Source organism: Patagioenas fasciata, chromosome W (assembly GCF_037038585.1).
Source record: "Patagioenas fasciata isolate bPatFas1 chromosome W, bPatFas1.hap1, whole genome shotgun sequence".
Lineage (NCBI taxonomy): Eukaryota > Metazoa > Chordata > Aves > Columbiformes > Columbidae > Patagioenas > Patagioenas fasciata.
The window spans coordinates 60,197,338-60,210,155 of record NC_092559.1 but is presented as its reverse complement, the minus strand read 5'-3'; the positions used below and the strand labels follow the sequence as shown (position 1 = coordinate 60,210,155).

At 45.1% G+C, this 12,818-nt stretch overlaps 1 protein-coding gene across 1 annotated transcript in view; it reads right to left on the bottom strand.

Annotated features, from left to right (window-relative positions):
* Positions 1-595: 595 nt before the first annotated feature.
* LOC136114556 (cardiomyopathy-associated protein 5-like) overlaps positions 596-12,818 on the bottom strand; it is a 104,432-nt gene continuing 92,209 nt past the window's right edge. Inside the window, 1 exon segment of the mRNA XM_071801631.1 lies at positions 596-625. Coding sequence (XP_071657732.1) covers positions 596-625 — 30 coding nt within the window.

The window sequence follows — 12,818 nt, the reverse complement described above, 5'->3', positions numbered from 1 at the left end:
AACAAAACTAGAGGCCTTTTAGTTCAGGGTACTCACAAGAAATAGTCACTCACTCAAATAAAGAAGTGAGGTGTCATTAATCCCAGGAAGTTTCCTTAGATGGTGTTCCTGTCTAAGGAAAGGACTCCAGTTCACAGACCCGCAGCTCCCAGAAGACCACTCAAAGGAGGTCTTCGGCGGGATCCCCATTTCATTGTTTGGCCAGATGTAGCTGTGGACATTACAACATAGTCGAGAAGCTTCTCAGCTAGTCTGGGCACCTCCTTTGTTAAGGACCCTGTCAATTGACCGAGGGTCCCACCCCTCCTAACCCATCAGTTGGTAGAGGTGAAGCTGATTGACAATACCTTGGTACCATTCTAGGTGTATATATGTGGGGACAGGCACAGTGGGGCACAGAAGGTGCTAAAGAGCCATCAACCTCCTCATTGAAAGCTCCAGATTTCAGGGGAATGTGTACTGCCTCACAATCCAGCCTGTGACCACAGTCATCTGACAAACTACTTTGGAGTGGTGGTAAAGTCACCTCTTGCCTCCAAAGTCAAAAGGGGGCATTCTGCTGGTGATTTTGAATGCCCACTGTGGTCATCATACCTTATATGTCATCTTCTTGTTGAAAATCAACCTACAATAGAAGAGAATAATACAAATTACAACAACTACAGTTATCAACAAATATCAGTCAGCTGATCGGAGCCAGCCCAGTGAGAGCCAGAGCCGGTGAGGTTCAGCCAACCACGAGGTTCAGCCGAGATTAGGAAGCTCAGAGGGAAACGTACAGGGACAGCGTGATTCCCGGCGTGTCCCGATCCCTGAAGCCCTGGCAGCCATTGCGAGAGAGCGGCTGACGTGGCAGGGAGCGTTCCCACGGTAGCGGCAATCACACCCCCTCCCCTTGCCTTGAAAAAACCTTTGGGACGTCAGAGACTAGTCGCTGCCCACCAGGTGCAGAAAGGAGAAACCAGCTTGTGTAGTGGCTGAGTTCCACTCACACTGCGCTGCAGAAGCAGGTGTGGTAGCTTGTGCAGCAGGGTGCAGAGAGCACTTGTTGCTTGTCAGTCCCTCTAACTTATCGCCAGCGACCCCGACTGCTGATGACCATGGTCGCCTCCAGAAGGAGAGCTTGTCTCAAAAAGACTGTGGCAACGCAGACTGAGATTCTGTCCCGAACAGTGGTTGTTCAGGTCTCCGGCTGCAGGGAGTGCCAGAGCCTGCTGCTGCTGGGGGAGGGAGGCCAGCACTCTACTTGTGTGAGGTGTGAGCAGGTGCAAGATCTGCTCAAGATGGTTGTGAAACTTAAGGAGGAGGTTGAGACGCTGAGGTCCATCAGGGAATGTGAAAGGGAGATCGACTGGTGGAGTAACACCCTGACGTGCCAGTCGGAAAGGCCCCAGGGAGGTACCCCCCAAAAGGAGATGGACCTCCTGCCCTCTCAGACAGAGGCGGAAGTCCTAAGACAGCCCGACCCTTGTTGCTGTCAGGCAGAGGTAGGGGACCTAAAAGAAGATGAGGGTTGGAAGTGTATTCCAGTTCGGCATCACGGGCAGCCCCCCTTCCTGCCTGCTTTGCCTCCCCAGGTGCCCCTCCGTAATAGGTTTGAGACCCTGGATCTTGAAGAAGAGGTAGGTGAGGAGGTGGTGCCAAGCCTGCCTACAAGGTCACATAGGAAGAGGTGGCTGATTTCACAACTTAAGACTGCCTCTGATAAGAAAGAAAGAAGGGTGATTGTAATAGGAAATTCCCTTCTGAAAGGAACAGAGGGCCCAATATGCAGAGTTGACCCTCATCTTAGGGAAGTTTGTAGTCTACCTGGAGCCTGGATCAAGGATATCGCTAGAGAGTTCCCCAGACTGGTGCACCCGACAGACTACTACCCGCTGCTGGTCTTCCAGGCAGATGGGGAGGAAGCTGCTTCCCGTAGTCTGAGGGGAATGCAGAACCATTTCAAGGTCTTGGGAAGGATGGTGAAAGACTCAGGGGCTCAAGTGATCTTCTCCTCACTCCTTCCCTCTTCAAGTGACAATGTGGGATGGAATAAAAAAATTCAATCTCTAAATGGTTGGCTCCAAGACTGGTGCTACAGGCAGGGCTTTGGATTTTTTGATAATGGTTGGTTTTATAAGACTCCAGTCCAGACAGTGTTACGTGGGAAAGGTTTATCTCGCAGGGGCAAAAGGATGCTGGGGCAGGAATTAGCTGGGCTCATTTGGAGAGCTTTAAACTAGGCTCGAAGGGGGATGGGGTTGTAGTTGGGCCTGTCCCAGTGGGGCAGCATTCTAAAACGGATGAGGACCGGGTGGCCTCCTATGCCCCTAGGGAGAAATTGGTGTGCTCTGCTCGCTCCCTGAAATGCCTGTACACCAATGCGCGCAGCGTGGGGAATAAGCAGGAGGAGTTAGAATCCTATGTTCGGTCGGGAGATTATGATCTGGTGGCAATTACAGAAATGTGGTGGGACAGTTCACATGACTGGAATGTGGTCATGGATGGCTACGCCCTTTTCAGGAAAGACAGGCCAGCCAGGCGTGGTGGTGGAGTTGCTCTCTATGTGAGAGAGCAACTGTAATGTACTAAATTCTGCCCAGGAGCGGATAAGGAATGAGTTCAGAGTGTATGGGTCAGGATCAAGAGACAGGCTGGCAGGGGTGATACGGTTGTAGGTGTCTATTATAGGCCACCAGATCAGGCTGAGGAAGTTGATGAGGCCTTCTATGCGCAGCTGAGAGTGGCCTCCCAGTCACAGGCCCTGGTTGTTGTGGGTGATTTTAACTTCCCTGATGTTTGCTGGAAGGACCATTCAGCCAGCCAGCCACAGTCCAGGAGGTTCCTCCAGTGCATTGATGATAACTTCCTCATGCAGATGGTGGAGGAGCCGACTAGGAGAGGTGCGCTGCTGGATCTCATCCTCACTAACAAGGAGGGTCTGGTCGAAGCAGTAAAGGTTGAGGGCTGCCTGGGTTGCAGTGACCACGAGATGGTGGAGTTCAGCATCTTGTGTGGCAGGAACAGAACAGCAAGTAGAATTGCAACCCTGGACTTTAACAGGGCTAACTTTGGCCTTTTCAAGCAATTGCTGGGGGAAATCCCATGGGTAAGACTACTTGAAGGAAAAGGGGCCCAAGAGAGCTGGATTGCATTCAGAGATTGCTTCTTCCATGCTCAGGATCAGAGCATCCCCACACGTAGGAAGTCGAGGAAGGGAGCCAGGAGGCCTGTGTGGTTGAAAAGGGATCTGTTGGGTAATGTCAAGCAGAAGAGGAGAGTTTACAGGTCATGGAAGCAGGGGCCTTGCCACTTGGGAGGAATATAAGGCTGCTGTTAGAGGATGCAGGAAGGCAGCTAGGATAGCCAAGGCCTCCTTAGAATTACAGCTGGTGAGAGGGGTCAAGGACAGCAAAAAGAACTTTTTCAAATACATAGCAGATAAAACTAATACCAGAGGCAATGTAGGCCCACTGATGAATGGGGTGGGTGCCCTGGTGGCAGAAGACACAGAGAAGGCAGAATTACTGAATGCCTTCTTTGTCTCTGTCTACTCTGCTGGAGGCTGTCCTGGGGAGCCCTGTACCCCTGAGACCCCGGATGAAGCCAGGTCAATGCAGGTGTTTGCTTTAGTCGATGAGGACTGGGTTAGGGAGCAATTAAATAGTCTGGACATCCATAAATCCATGGGTCCAGATGGGATGCACCCGCGGATACTGAGGGAACTGGCTGAAGTCACTGCTAGACCGGTCTCCATCATCTTTGCCAAGTCTTGGGAAACGGGAGAGATGCCAGAGGATTGGAGGAAAGCAAATGTCACTCCAATCTTCAAAAAGGGCAAGAGGGAGGACCCGGGTAACTATAAACCAGTCAGCCTCACATCTGTCCCTGGGAAAGTAATGGAACAGCTTATTCTTGGTGCCATCTCAAGGCATATCAGGGATAAGAGGGTCATTAGGGGCAGTCAGCATGGCTTTACCAAGGTTAAGTCGTGCTTGACCAACCTCATAGCCTTTTATGAGAATGTAACAAGGTGGATGGATGATGGCAGAGTGGTGGATGTGGTATACCTTGACTTCAGTAAAGCCTTTGACACAGTCTCCCACAGCATCCTCACAGCTAAGTTGAGGAGATGTGGTCTAGACAATAGAGTAGTGAGGTGGGTTGCAAACTGGCTTAAAGAGAGAAGCCAGAGAGTGGTAGTTAATGGTGCGGAGTCTAATTGGAGGCCAGTATCTAGTGGAGTGCCTCAGGGGTCAGTACTGGGGCCAATATTATTCAATATATTCATTAACGATTTGGACGAGGGAATTGAGTGTACTATCAGCAAGTTTGCTGATGACACTAAGTTGGGAGGAGTGGCTGACACGCCAGAAGGCTGTGCTGCCATCCAGCGGGACCTGGACAGGCTGGAGAGTTGGGTGGGGAATAACCTGATGAAATTTAACAAGGGAAAGTGTAGAGTCCTGCATCTGGGCAGGAATAATCCTAGGTTCCAGAATAGGTTGGGAAATTACATATTAGGAGCTGTGTAGGGGAAAGGGACCTGGGGGTCCTGGTGGACAACAGGATGACCATGAGCCAGCACTGTGCCTTTGTGGCCAGGAAGGCCAATGGCATCCTGGGGTGTATTAGAAGGGGGGTGGTTAGTAGATCGAGAGAGGTCCTCCTTCCCCTCTACTCCGCCCCAGTGAGACCCCATCTGGAATATTGTGTCCAGTTCTGGGCCCCTCAGTTCAAGAAGGACAGGGAACTGCTGGAGAGGGTCCAACGTAGGGCAACAAAGATGATTAAGGGAGTGGAGCACCTCCCTTATGAAGAAAGGCTGAGGGAGCTTGGTCTCTTTAGTTTAGAGAAGAGGAGACTGAGGGGTGACCTTATTAATGTTTATAAGTATATAAAGGGTGAGTCTCATGAGGATGGAGCCAGGCTCTTCTCAGTGAAAACCAATGATAGGACAAGGGGTAATGGGATCAAGCTGGAACACAAGAGGTTCCACTTAAATTTGAGAAAAAACTTCTTCTCAGTGAGGGTGACAGAGCACTGGAACAGGCTGCCCAGGGAGGTTGCGGAATCTCCTACTCTGGAGACTTTCAAAACCTGCCTGGACATGTTCCTGTGCCACTTCACCTAGACGTTCCTGCTCCAGCAGGGGGATTGGACTAGATGATCTTTTGAGGTCCCTTCCAATCCCAAACATACTGTGATACTGTGGAGAATGCTGGTTAGCCATACTAATAAGGAAAACAAATGCATTGAAAGTTTTTTCGCCAGTTAGTCCCCAGTCCAAATAATGTAAATCTGTATCATTCTGATATGCTAGTACCTCTTCTTTTGGCCTCTTCTGTTTCTTTGTTGCCCTCTGCTGCAGGGACAGATACTTTATCTCTGGCATTAGGTCCTGCATTGTGTTTGTCCAGCTCGTAGAAAGGTTTAACATATTTCACAGGAAGCCACTTTGGTCCTGTTGGAAGAAGAACACAAGCATACCCCCTTCCCCAGCTGATTAACCCTACAGGCCCTTGCCACTGACTGTTGAGCAGGGGATCCCGGTATAAAACCTTTGGTCTCTGAGATAGTGCATCTGGAACACGGAAGTGTTTTTCCACTGCTGCGATAGAGGAGGGAGGCATAGTACGATTCAAAAAATTTAAAGCATATATTGCATTGTCTAATTGTTCCTGAGGTGTCATATTCTCCCTTTTTTGTTTTAATAACATCCGTTTCATCGTAGAATGTGCTCGTTCAATAATAGCCTGTCCATTGGGAGAAAGTGGAATACCTGTGACATGCGAAACACCCCATTGCTGTAAAAAAATCTTGCGTGGATCTAGAAGTGTATCCAGGACTGTTGTCAGTTTTAATCTGTTGTGGTACTACCGACATAGCAAAACAGCGGGTCCAGTGACGCTGAACATCTCTGCTTTTCTCACTTGTATGTGCAGATACACAAAGCATACCTGAAAAAGTACTTATAGAAACATGTACGTATTTCAAATGGCCAAAAAATGAAACATGGGTAACATCAGACTGCCAAATGTCATTAGCTGAGAGTCCACGAGGGTTAACTCCAAGGGAGGGCGAGCTTGTAATCAGACCTTGACATTCCGGGCAAGAGCGCACTATGTCTCTCGCTTGCTCGAGAGACCAAACATCTTTTTTAAGGCAGCAGCATTCTGATGGAAGAAAGCATGTAAAGCCCTGGCAGACTGGAAGTGGACTGTAGCTACAGTATAAGAATCCGCAATTGCATTACCTTCAATTATGGGACCTGGTAAAGTTGTATGAGAGCGTATATGAGTAACAAACAGTGGGTGTTTGGGAAGCTGTAATGCAGTTTGCAATGATACAAACATATCAAAAAGCTGCTGTTGCCAGATTTCTTTAAGAAAAGTGGAGGGGATGCACTGTAGGACCTTGACTATGTACTCAGAATCACAAACCAAATTCAGAGGTTCCTCCCTAAAAAACTCTAAGGCAGGCAAAACTGCACCAAGTTCCACTAATTGGGTTGAAACTTCAAAAATTTTAACAGAATGATGGCAATCGTTATCTTCACGCCAGACCACTACAGCTTTATGAGACTTCCCTGAACCATCAACAAAAACTGTGTGAGCACTTGGGATAGGACCGAATACAAGTACGATCTGTGGTCTGACATCGAAGACATGTAGATTTTGAAGCAATTTACATTTAGGCATGCCAAAAGCTATGCTGTTAAGAAAATCACCTAGCGCAATTTGCGAGGACAGAGATTGCGAATAAAAAAAATCAAAACCTGCTTTCACAGAAGGTACATATATGACAGATAGATCATGACCTACTAAAGCCTGAATCCATTCTCTGCCTTTTTTGATCAGAGTAACAATCAATTTCAGGGGCTCAGTAATAGTTTTATGGAAAGAATTGGGCAAAAAAATCCATTCCAAGTATATCAGTCTGTTTGTATTCTCATCATACTGTCCCACAATAGCCACAGGTTGTTTCTATGTTGTAGCTATAAATAGACAAATCTGCAAGTCCAATTGAATGCAGTCAGCCTGTAAGGTTGTCATAAATGTATTAATCAAAGTTTCTAACTCCATTTTGGTTGTCATATTTATTGGATATTTTTTCCCTTACCAGACTGAAGTCCTGTTTTCAGATATATCAGTGTAGTGTTTGCTTAATTGAAACATTAGCTGTTAATACTAGTGGAAATACAGAATTCAAAATTTTCTTGGAGATGTCTCACTTGCAGCAAGCAGATCTGCACCATCCAAGCAGCTTCTTGTAGGACATGCAACTAAACAGAATTCTCAAAAAACGTTATTTGAGATTACAATTTACTTAACCAATCCTGACCCAAGAGAGATATAGGGCTTTCTGACAACTACATGAATTCATCTGTTAAAACTTTGTTCCAAATTTAGCATTCCATTGGTTTCAAAAAATGGTCTGTCTTTCCCACCATCTCAAAGACTATCACAGTGAATTTACTAAGAAGTCTTTTACAACCTGTTACCAAAGAATAAGTCTATTAACAAATTTTTGGTTTAATTTCTCAGTTTCAATAGAACTATGGATCCACTAGGGATGCCTTTAAATTTCACCCTCAGACTGCTCCATTCAGTATTACAACATTTCTGCAGTGCACGGCGAGAGAAAATCCCCCTTTCACGGCTTTAAAAGCGGGCAGCCAGGTTTTTCTTTTTTTTTAATTCTTGCTGCAGTTTAGATACAGGCAAGGCCATGCAGGTGACATTAATTGCTGGTACTAAGTGGGAGCTGCCAGGGAGCTAAGTTTATCCTGCAGCTTGATACAGGCCTGAAATTTCTGTTGAAACAATACAGCACAGGCCTAGGATATTTTGCTTTTTTAATTTTCCCATTTCATTCCAGCCATAATACACTCTATATGCAATTCTAATTAGCTGAGCAATAGTTGCATTCCTCAGCCCCATTTACCGTTTGAAATGTCTCACAGATGTCGATAAACAGCATATTAACCATCAATCGATTACTTTAATTTTCCTAGATTCAAATCAGGTCATATTCTAGCAACTTTTAAATACAACCTCCTCCAATTTCACATCCATCAAAGCATTTAGTTTTCTTTCCCATTCCTCCAACAAACACATAAATTCAATGCGAATCAGAGTTTAACTACTTAAATTATTTTCTGGTCTCAAAATTATTAAATAACAATAACAGCAATTCCTCTAATGTATAAGGATGCATCCTAAGGGGGAGCAAGGTGGTATTTTAGTAGCGGAACCAGTTCCCATTTTGTAATTATCTCCCCAAACAAAATTATTTTGGTACCAAATATAAATATGCAAATTAAAATGCTGAGCTCAGATAAGAAAACCAAATACCAAGTTCAAATATGCAGATAGATCACAGTTACAGTAATTCAAGACTATATCTCGATTTTAGCGTTGCACCTTTGAAGTGCTTACTGCTCAGCCAGGCAGAGGTATTGCTGGGTCTCCCTGACAAAACAGGTCAGTGTGTGCTGGAGCCCAATGGGCACCTGCCCCCCCGCTGCCACAGCAAGCTGGACTGGGCAAGGCTTTTATTAGTGTCTCATCTGGTGCGCTACAACTGTTATGCCAAAGCCAGGATTCTTTACTTGATGTGCATACAAAAGAGCCAAATCCAGCACATCGAGATGAGACACAGCCTATCACAGAGTTGCGCAAGTCTGGATATTGGAATAAAGCTAGCATACTAGAAACAAAAGTAACAACTGTCACACACAAAATCTTATCAACACATTAACGCAGTAAAGAACTGAACTAGTCACAGTCTTCTGTATAATCATAAAACGCACATTTTGAGTCCATAGTTTCTCATTATTTAACAGTCTATGAACTTACTGTACCATATAACAGACAAAGACCTATTAAACTGTAATATGCTTAAACGCATACCTACAAAGAAAACAGGTTAATAAGGAAAAGTATCGCGCAGAGTTCAGCAAGTTTTCTATGACTTGTGTGTTATCAGTTAATTCTCTCCCAGCTTGTTGAAGTTCATACCATTCCGCCTGTAAAATTGTCTGAAATGATTCAATGATCTCTTGTAGAGTTTTATTTTGGTCCTGCTCTTCTTGCATTAAAAACAACAAAGTGTTATACTTCAAGGTTCTATTCTCCAGACACTTTTCCTAGTCACTGAACTTATACAGCAGCCACCATTAATTATATTATTTCACAAGATCTTCCTTCCTCATATTTCCAAGTGCTTTCCTATGTTCTAAACCACCTCCCAGTACTAATTTCTTAGGAACATGACTGAAAACTGTCGTTTCTGACCCCATCTCATAAGTAAAAACCATGAGAAGGTGGGGGGGGGGAAGCACGGAGCGGCTTGCGGCACGAGTGGGAAAAGTGGGGAAAAGGCTTACAATGCACTTATACAAACAATATCACAAGGAAACAATTGTAACAACAACCAGTAAAACAATTAACTCACATTCCTGACAAGCTGCTTGAATTTCAGAAAGGCAATACACAGGAGCAGGTATTCCGTCATGTTCTGGTGGTTGTTATGGTTTTAAGTAATTGGAAAAGTGAAAGAAAAATTGCTGTGTTCCATAGCTTTTTCACGGCATTTTGCATCACCCCTTTGTGTTCTGCTGTCTTAGTCATGAAGGGGTTACTGGGTGCTGCATAAGCATCATTAAAATCAGGCAAAGGAGGTGCTGAGGGCAGAGTTTTAGACTCCTGACCCAGCTCCACACAAATTCTGACCTTATCTGTGATGGCATTAATGATGGATATAAAACTGACTCTTTTTTGAGATCTACAGACATCTAAATGACACCCATGGTGTCACACATAGCTAAGTATTCATGGCCCTGGGAACCCCATATCAATCTATCAACCTCTCAGTGTGGCTGAGAGGCACAAGACACACCACGTACAACAGGGCACTGAAGTACGGTTAAGCTCTGGAAGTGGCTGGCAGGGAGACAATGACTAAGTCTCACTGCTTAATTGTAAGCTGAGGCTGTGCACACAGCTGCATTCCAGGCTGTGAGATACTGGAGTCCTTGCTGGAGATTCGGGCCACCCAGCCACTACACATCAGTGCACCTCTGTGAGACCAAGCATTCTGTTTGCATGGCCATTCATCCAGAGATGTGGCCAGCCCTCCCTGCATTTCAAGACCAGCATGACAAGCTCTCACAAACGGGTAGCTAAAATTCACTGGTTTCACACATTTTTGCACAGTAGAATTCCTCCTGGGAGATAAAAGCAGTGGCTCTAGCCCTTGTCTCTGCTCCACTGGCTTCCCAGTTTATCTCCCTGCTTCTAATAACATTTACTCCAGGAAAAATGGAAAAAAAAGAGATCACCTCCTAGATAGCACAGTGGGGAAAAAAAAAAAAAAAAGAAAAGGCAAAGTTGCAAGGTTCATGCTCCACTTCAGTGTGTTGCCTTCCCTGTGACTGCTGGTGAGGTCCTCAGGGCCCCTGAAAGTGCACAGAGAATGCTGCAACATGTCACATCATCTCCTTAGGGACAGTCTTCTTGACTGGGAATCAGATTAATGATTGATCTTCTGAGCTTTTTCGAGAAAAGCCCAAATTCATCCAAACAGTGACCTAGCTGCCTCCTGAGCCTTGCTGATTTGTGCCCAGAATGTGCACCATTCACTGCAGGGCTCTGCTCCATGATCTGGATGGCTCTGTGGTATCAGAGAGGCTTTACTAACACTGTGACTTACGGGAGGCTGCATTTCATGGGTTGTCAGATAAGGAGTTGAGGTACATTCTAATTCCCTTGACTCTCTTCACCAATTGGTGTTCTGACCGACTGAGCAGAGATCTCCATCCAGATCAGACCTCTGCTGGGAGACCAAACAGAACTCCAGTCACCCTTTTTCACACAGACTGAGAAATGTGACCTGGTGGCAAATAAGCATTTAACAGTGGTCCATGGGCCTAATGATGCTTTTTGTGGGGACTTCTGGGCTACCACATCAGCAAGCAGTTTGCACTCTTGGCATATGCTTGCAGGACCCTGGGCTCAAACTCACATGAGGCCAGCTGTGTTCTGGTGGGAAATTATAAAGACTACTGGTGTGATTTAGAGGTATCCCAGTCTATAGACTCAAAAAAAAAGAAAAAATGCAATAAATGGTTAAGGAAATAAATAGAGAAGGAATTTGCCATCAAGTAGAAAGACAACTTCTTGAGGATTACAGAAGCTATATTTTTACCGCAATCCTTGGGAAACCAGAGAGATTTCAGAGGAATTAAAAGTTAAACTTGTTATTTAAAATGGCAGTATTGTTTTGCTTATGCTCATGTAACTTAGCTAAGAAAAAAGAACAACTGACATCGTACCTGAAACTGAAAGTGCCCAGCTTTCCCAGGGCTCCTGGCAAGCATTCTGAATTTCCTGTTGTCTACCCAGTCACTCCTTCATGCTGCTGGGGAGCTCTGGAGGCTCTCATATTCCTAATGGACAACCACGCACTCTGCCACACAGCTCTGGACCAGATTGGGGCTTGTGCAACAGGACAAGTTGGATATGTCAGGCAGCCTTTTCCCTCCAGGTGGGAACAATGACCATCTTTTGGGTTTTTTCTTTTCCAAGTGTTTCTGGGGACAAAATGTTCCTGTTATGACAGCATTTCTGCCAGTGTCTGAAAAAGCACATGTGCCATCTGAGCAAGACTGATTGTTGTATAAAGCTTCCTCCTAAACAAAACAATTCAGCTGTGCCCTTGCTGCAGGCAAAAACATCAAACTTCTCAAACATCAGCAGTTTTCAAAATTTTGGAAAGTTAACACCAACTGAAAAGGCAATTAAAGTGTTTCGATAAAGTGATCTTTTGCATTATAAGCCCTTATAATTTCTCTGACAGAAATATAGGCCAGTATTCCTTAGGACAAGTCTGTCTTTCCGGTCTAGTTAACTTAATGGGACACTAAAATAAGGAGAGGAAAATAATCTTTTTTTCCAGGTCAGGATTACTTTGGACACCACTGCAGAGATTTTATAAACTGTGGAGCTAGTGAGTCCTTAAGCAGCAAAGGAAAATAGGAAAGCAGTGTCCTGCCCTGACTGGTTGTGATTGCAGAGCCCCACAGCAGCCCTCTCCCTGCACCCAGCACATTCCTTCGTCCTCAACCCAGCGCTCCCCATCCCCTCCTACAGCATAGATGCTCTGTCTCCATTGCCAGAAAACACTCTGGAAATGGCAGGGTTTGTCCTTCTGTTCATTGCCCTGCAGGGAACACGGGGGTCTGGGAGGAGGATCAGTGCTATGACAATTTCACTGCTTCCTCCTGCAAACCTTCTGTCTAGAGCTTTATATGAGTTGTACTGTACATAGCACAGAGAAAAACCTATTGCAAATTCAGTGTGCTGGACTTGGCCAGATGTAGATTTAAAATATGAGCAGATGGAGAAAACCTCCATATTTACTTCTAATTACTTCTCATATTAAAACCCTCAACAGAAAGCTAAATTAAAAGAGGTGGTGAGAAACATGAGATTTTAGATTTTACAAGGCACAAAGAGCATTCTCAGTCAACATGACTATATGGCAATCATTTCTGTCTACCTCAGCATTTAAGGACTATCATCTCTTGAGCTAACTAGCTTCTTTGTGACCCCACAGTTTGGAAATTGCTATAATAAGACGACACTCATATATCTGTGTACAATGACACCTACATTGGGCCATGTGCTACTCTCAGTTTTACTTGGATTCCTCACTGGGTCTATGTGCTGTACTTCATTTGTCAGTACAATACTGTATCTAAAGGGTTTTCCCAATACAAAATAGACCAAAAAATAATAGCATGAGAGTGTTGGCACATACTCAAAATGTCT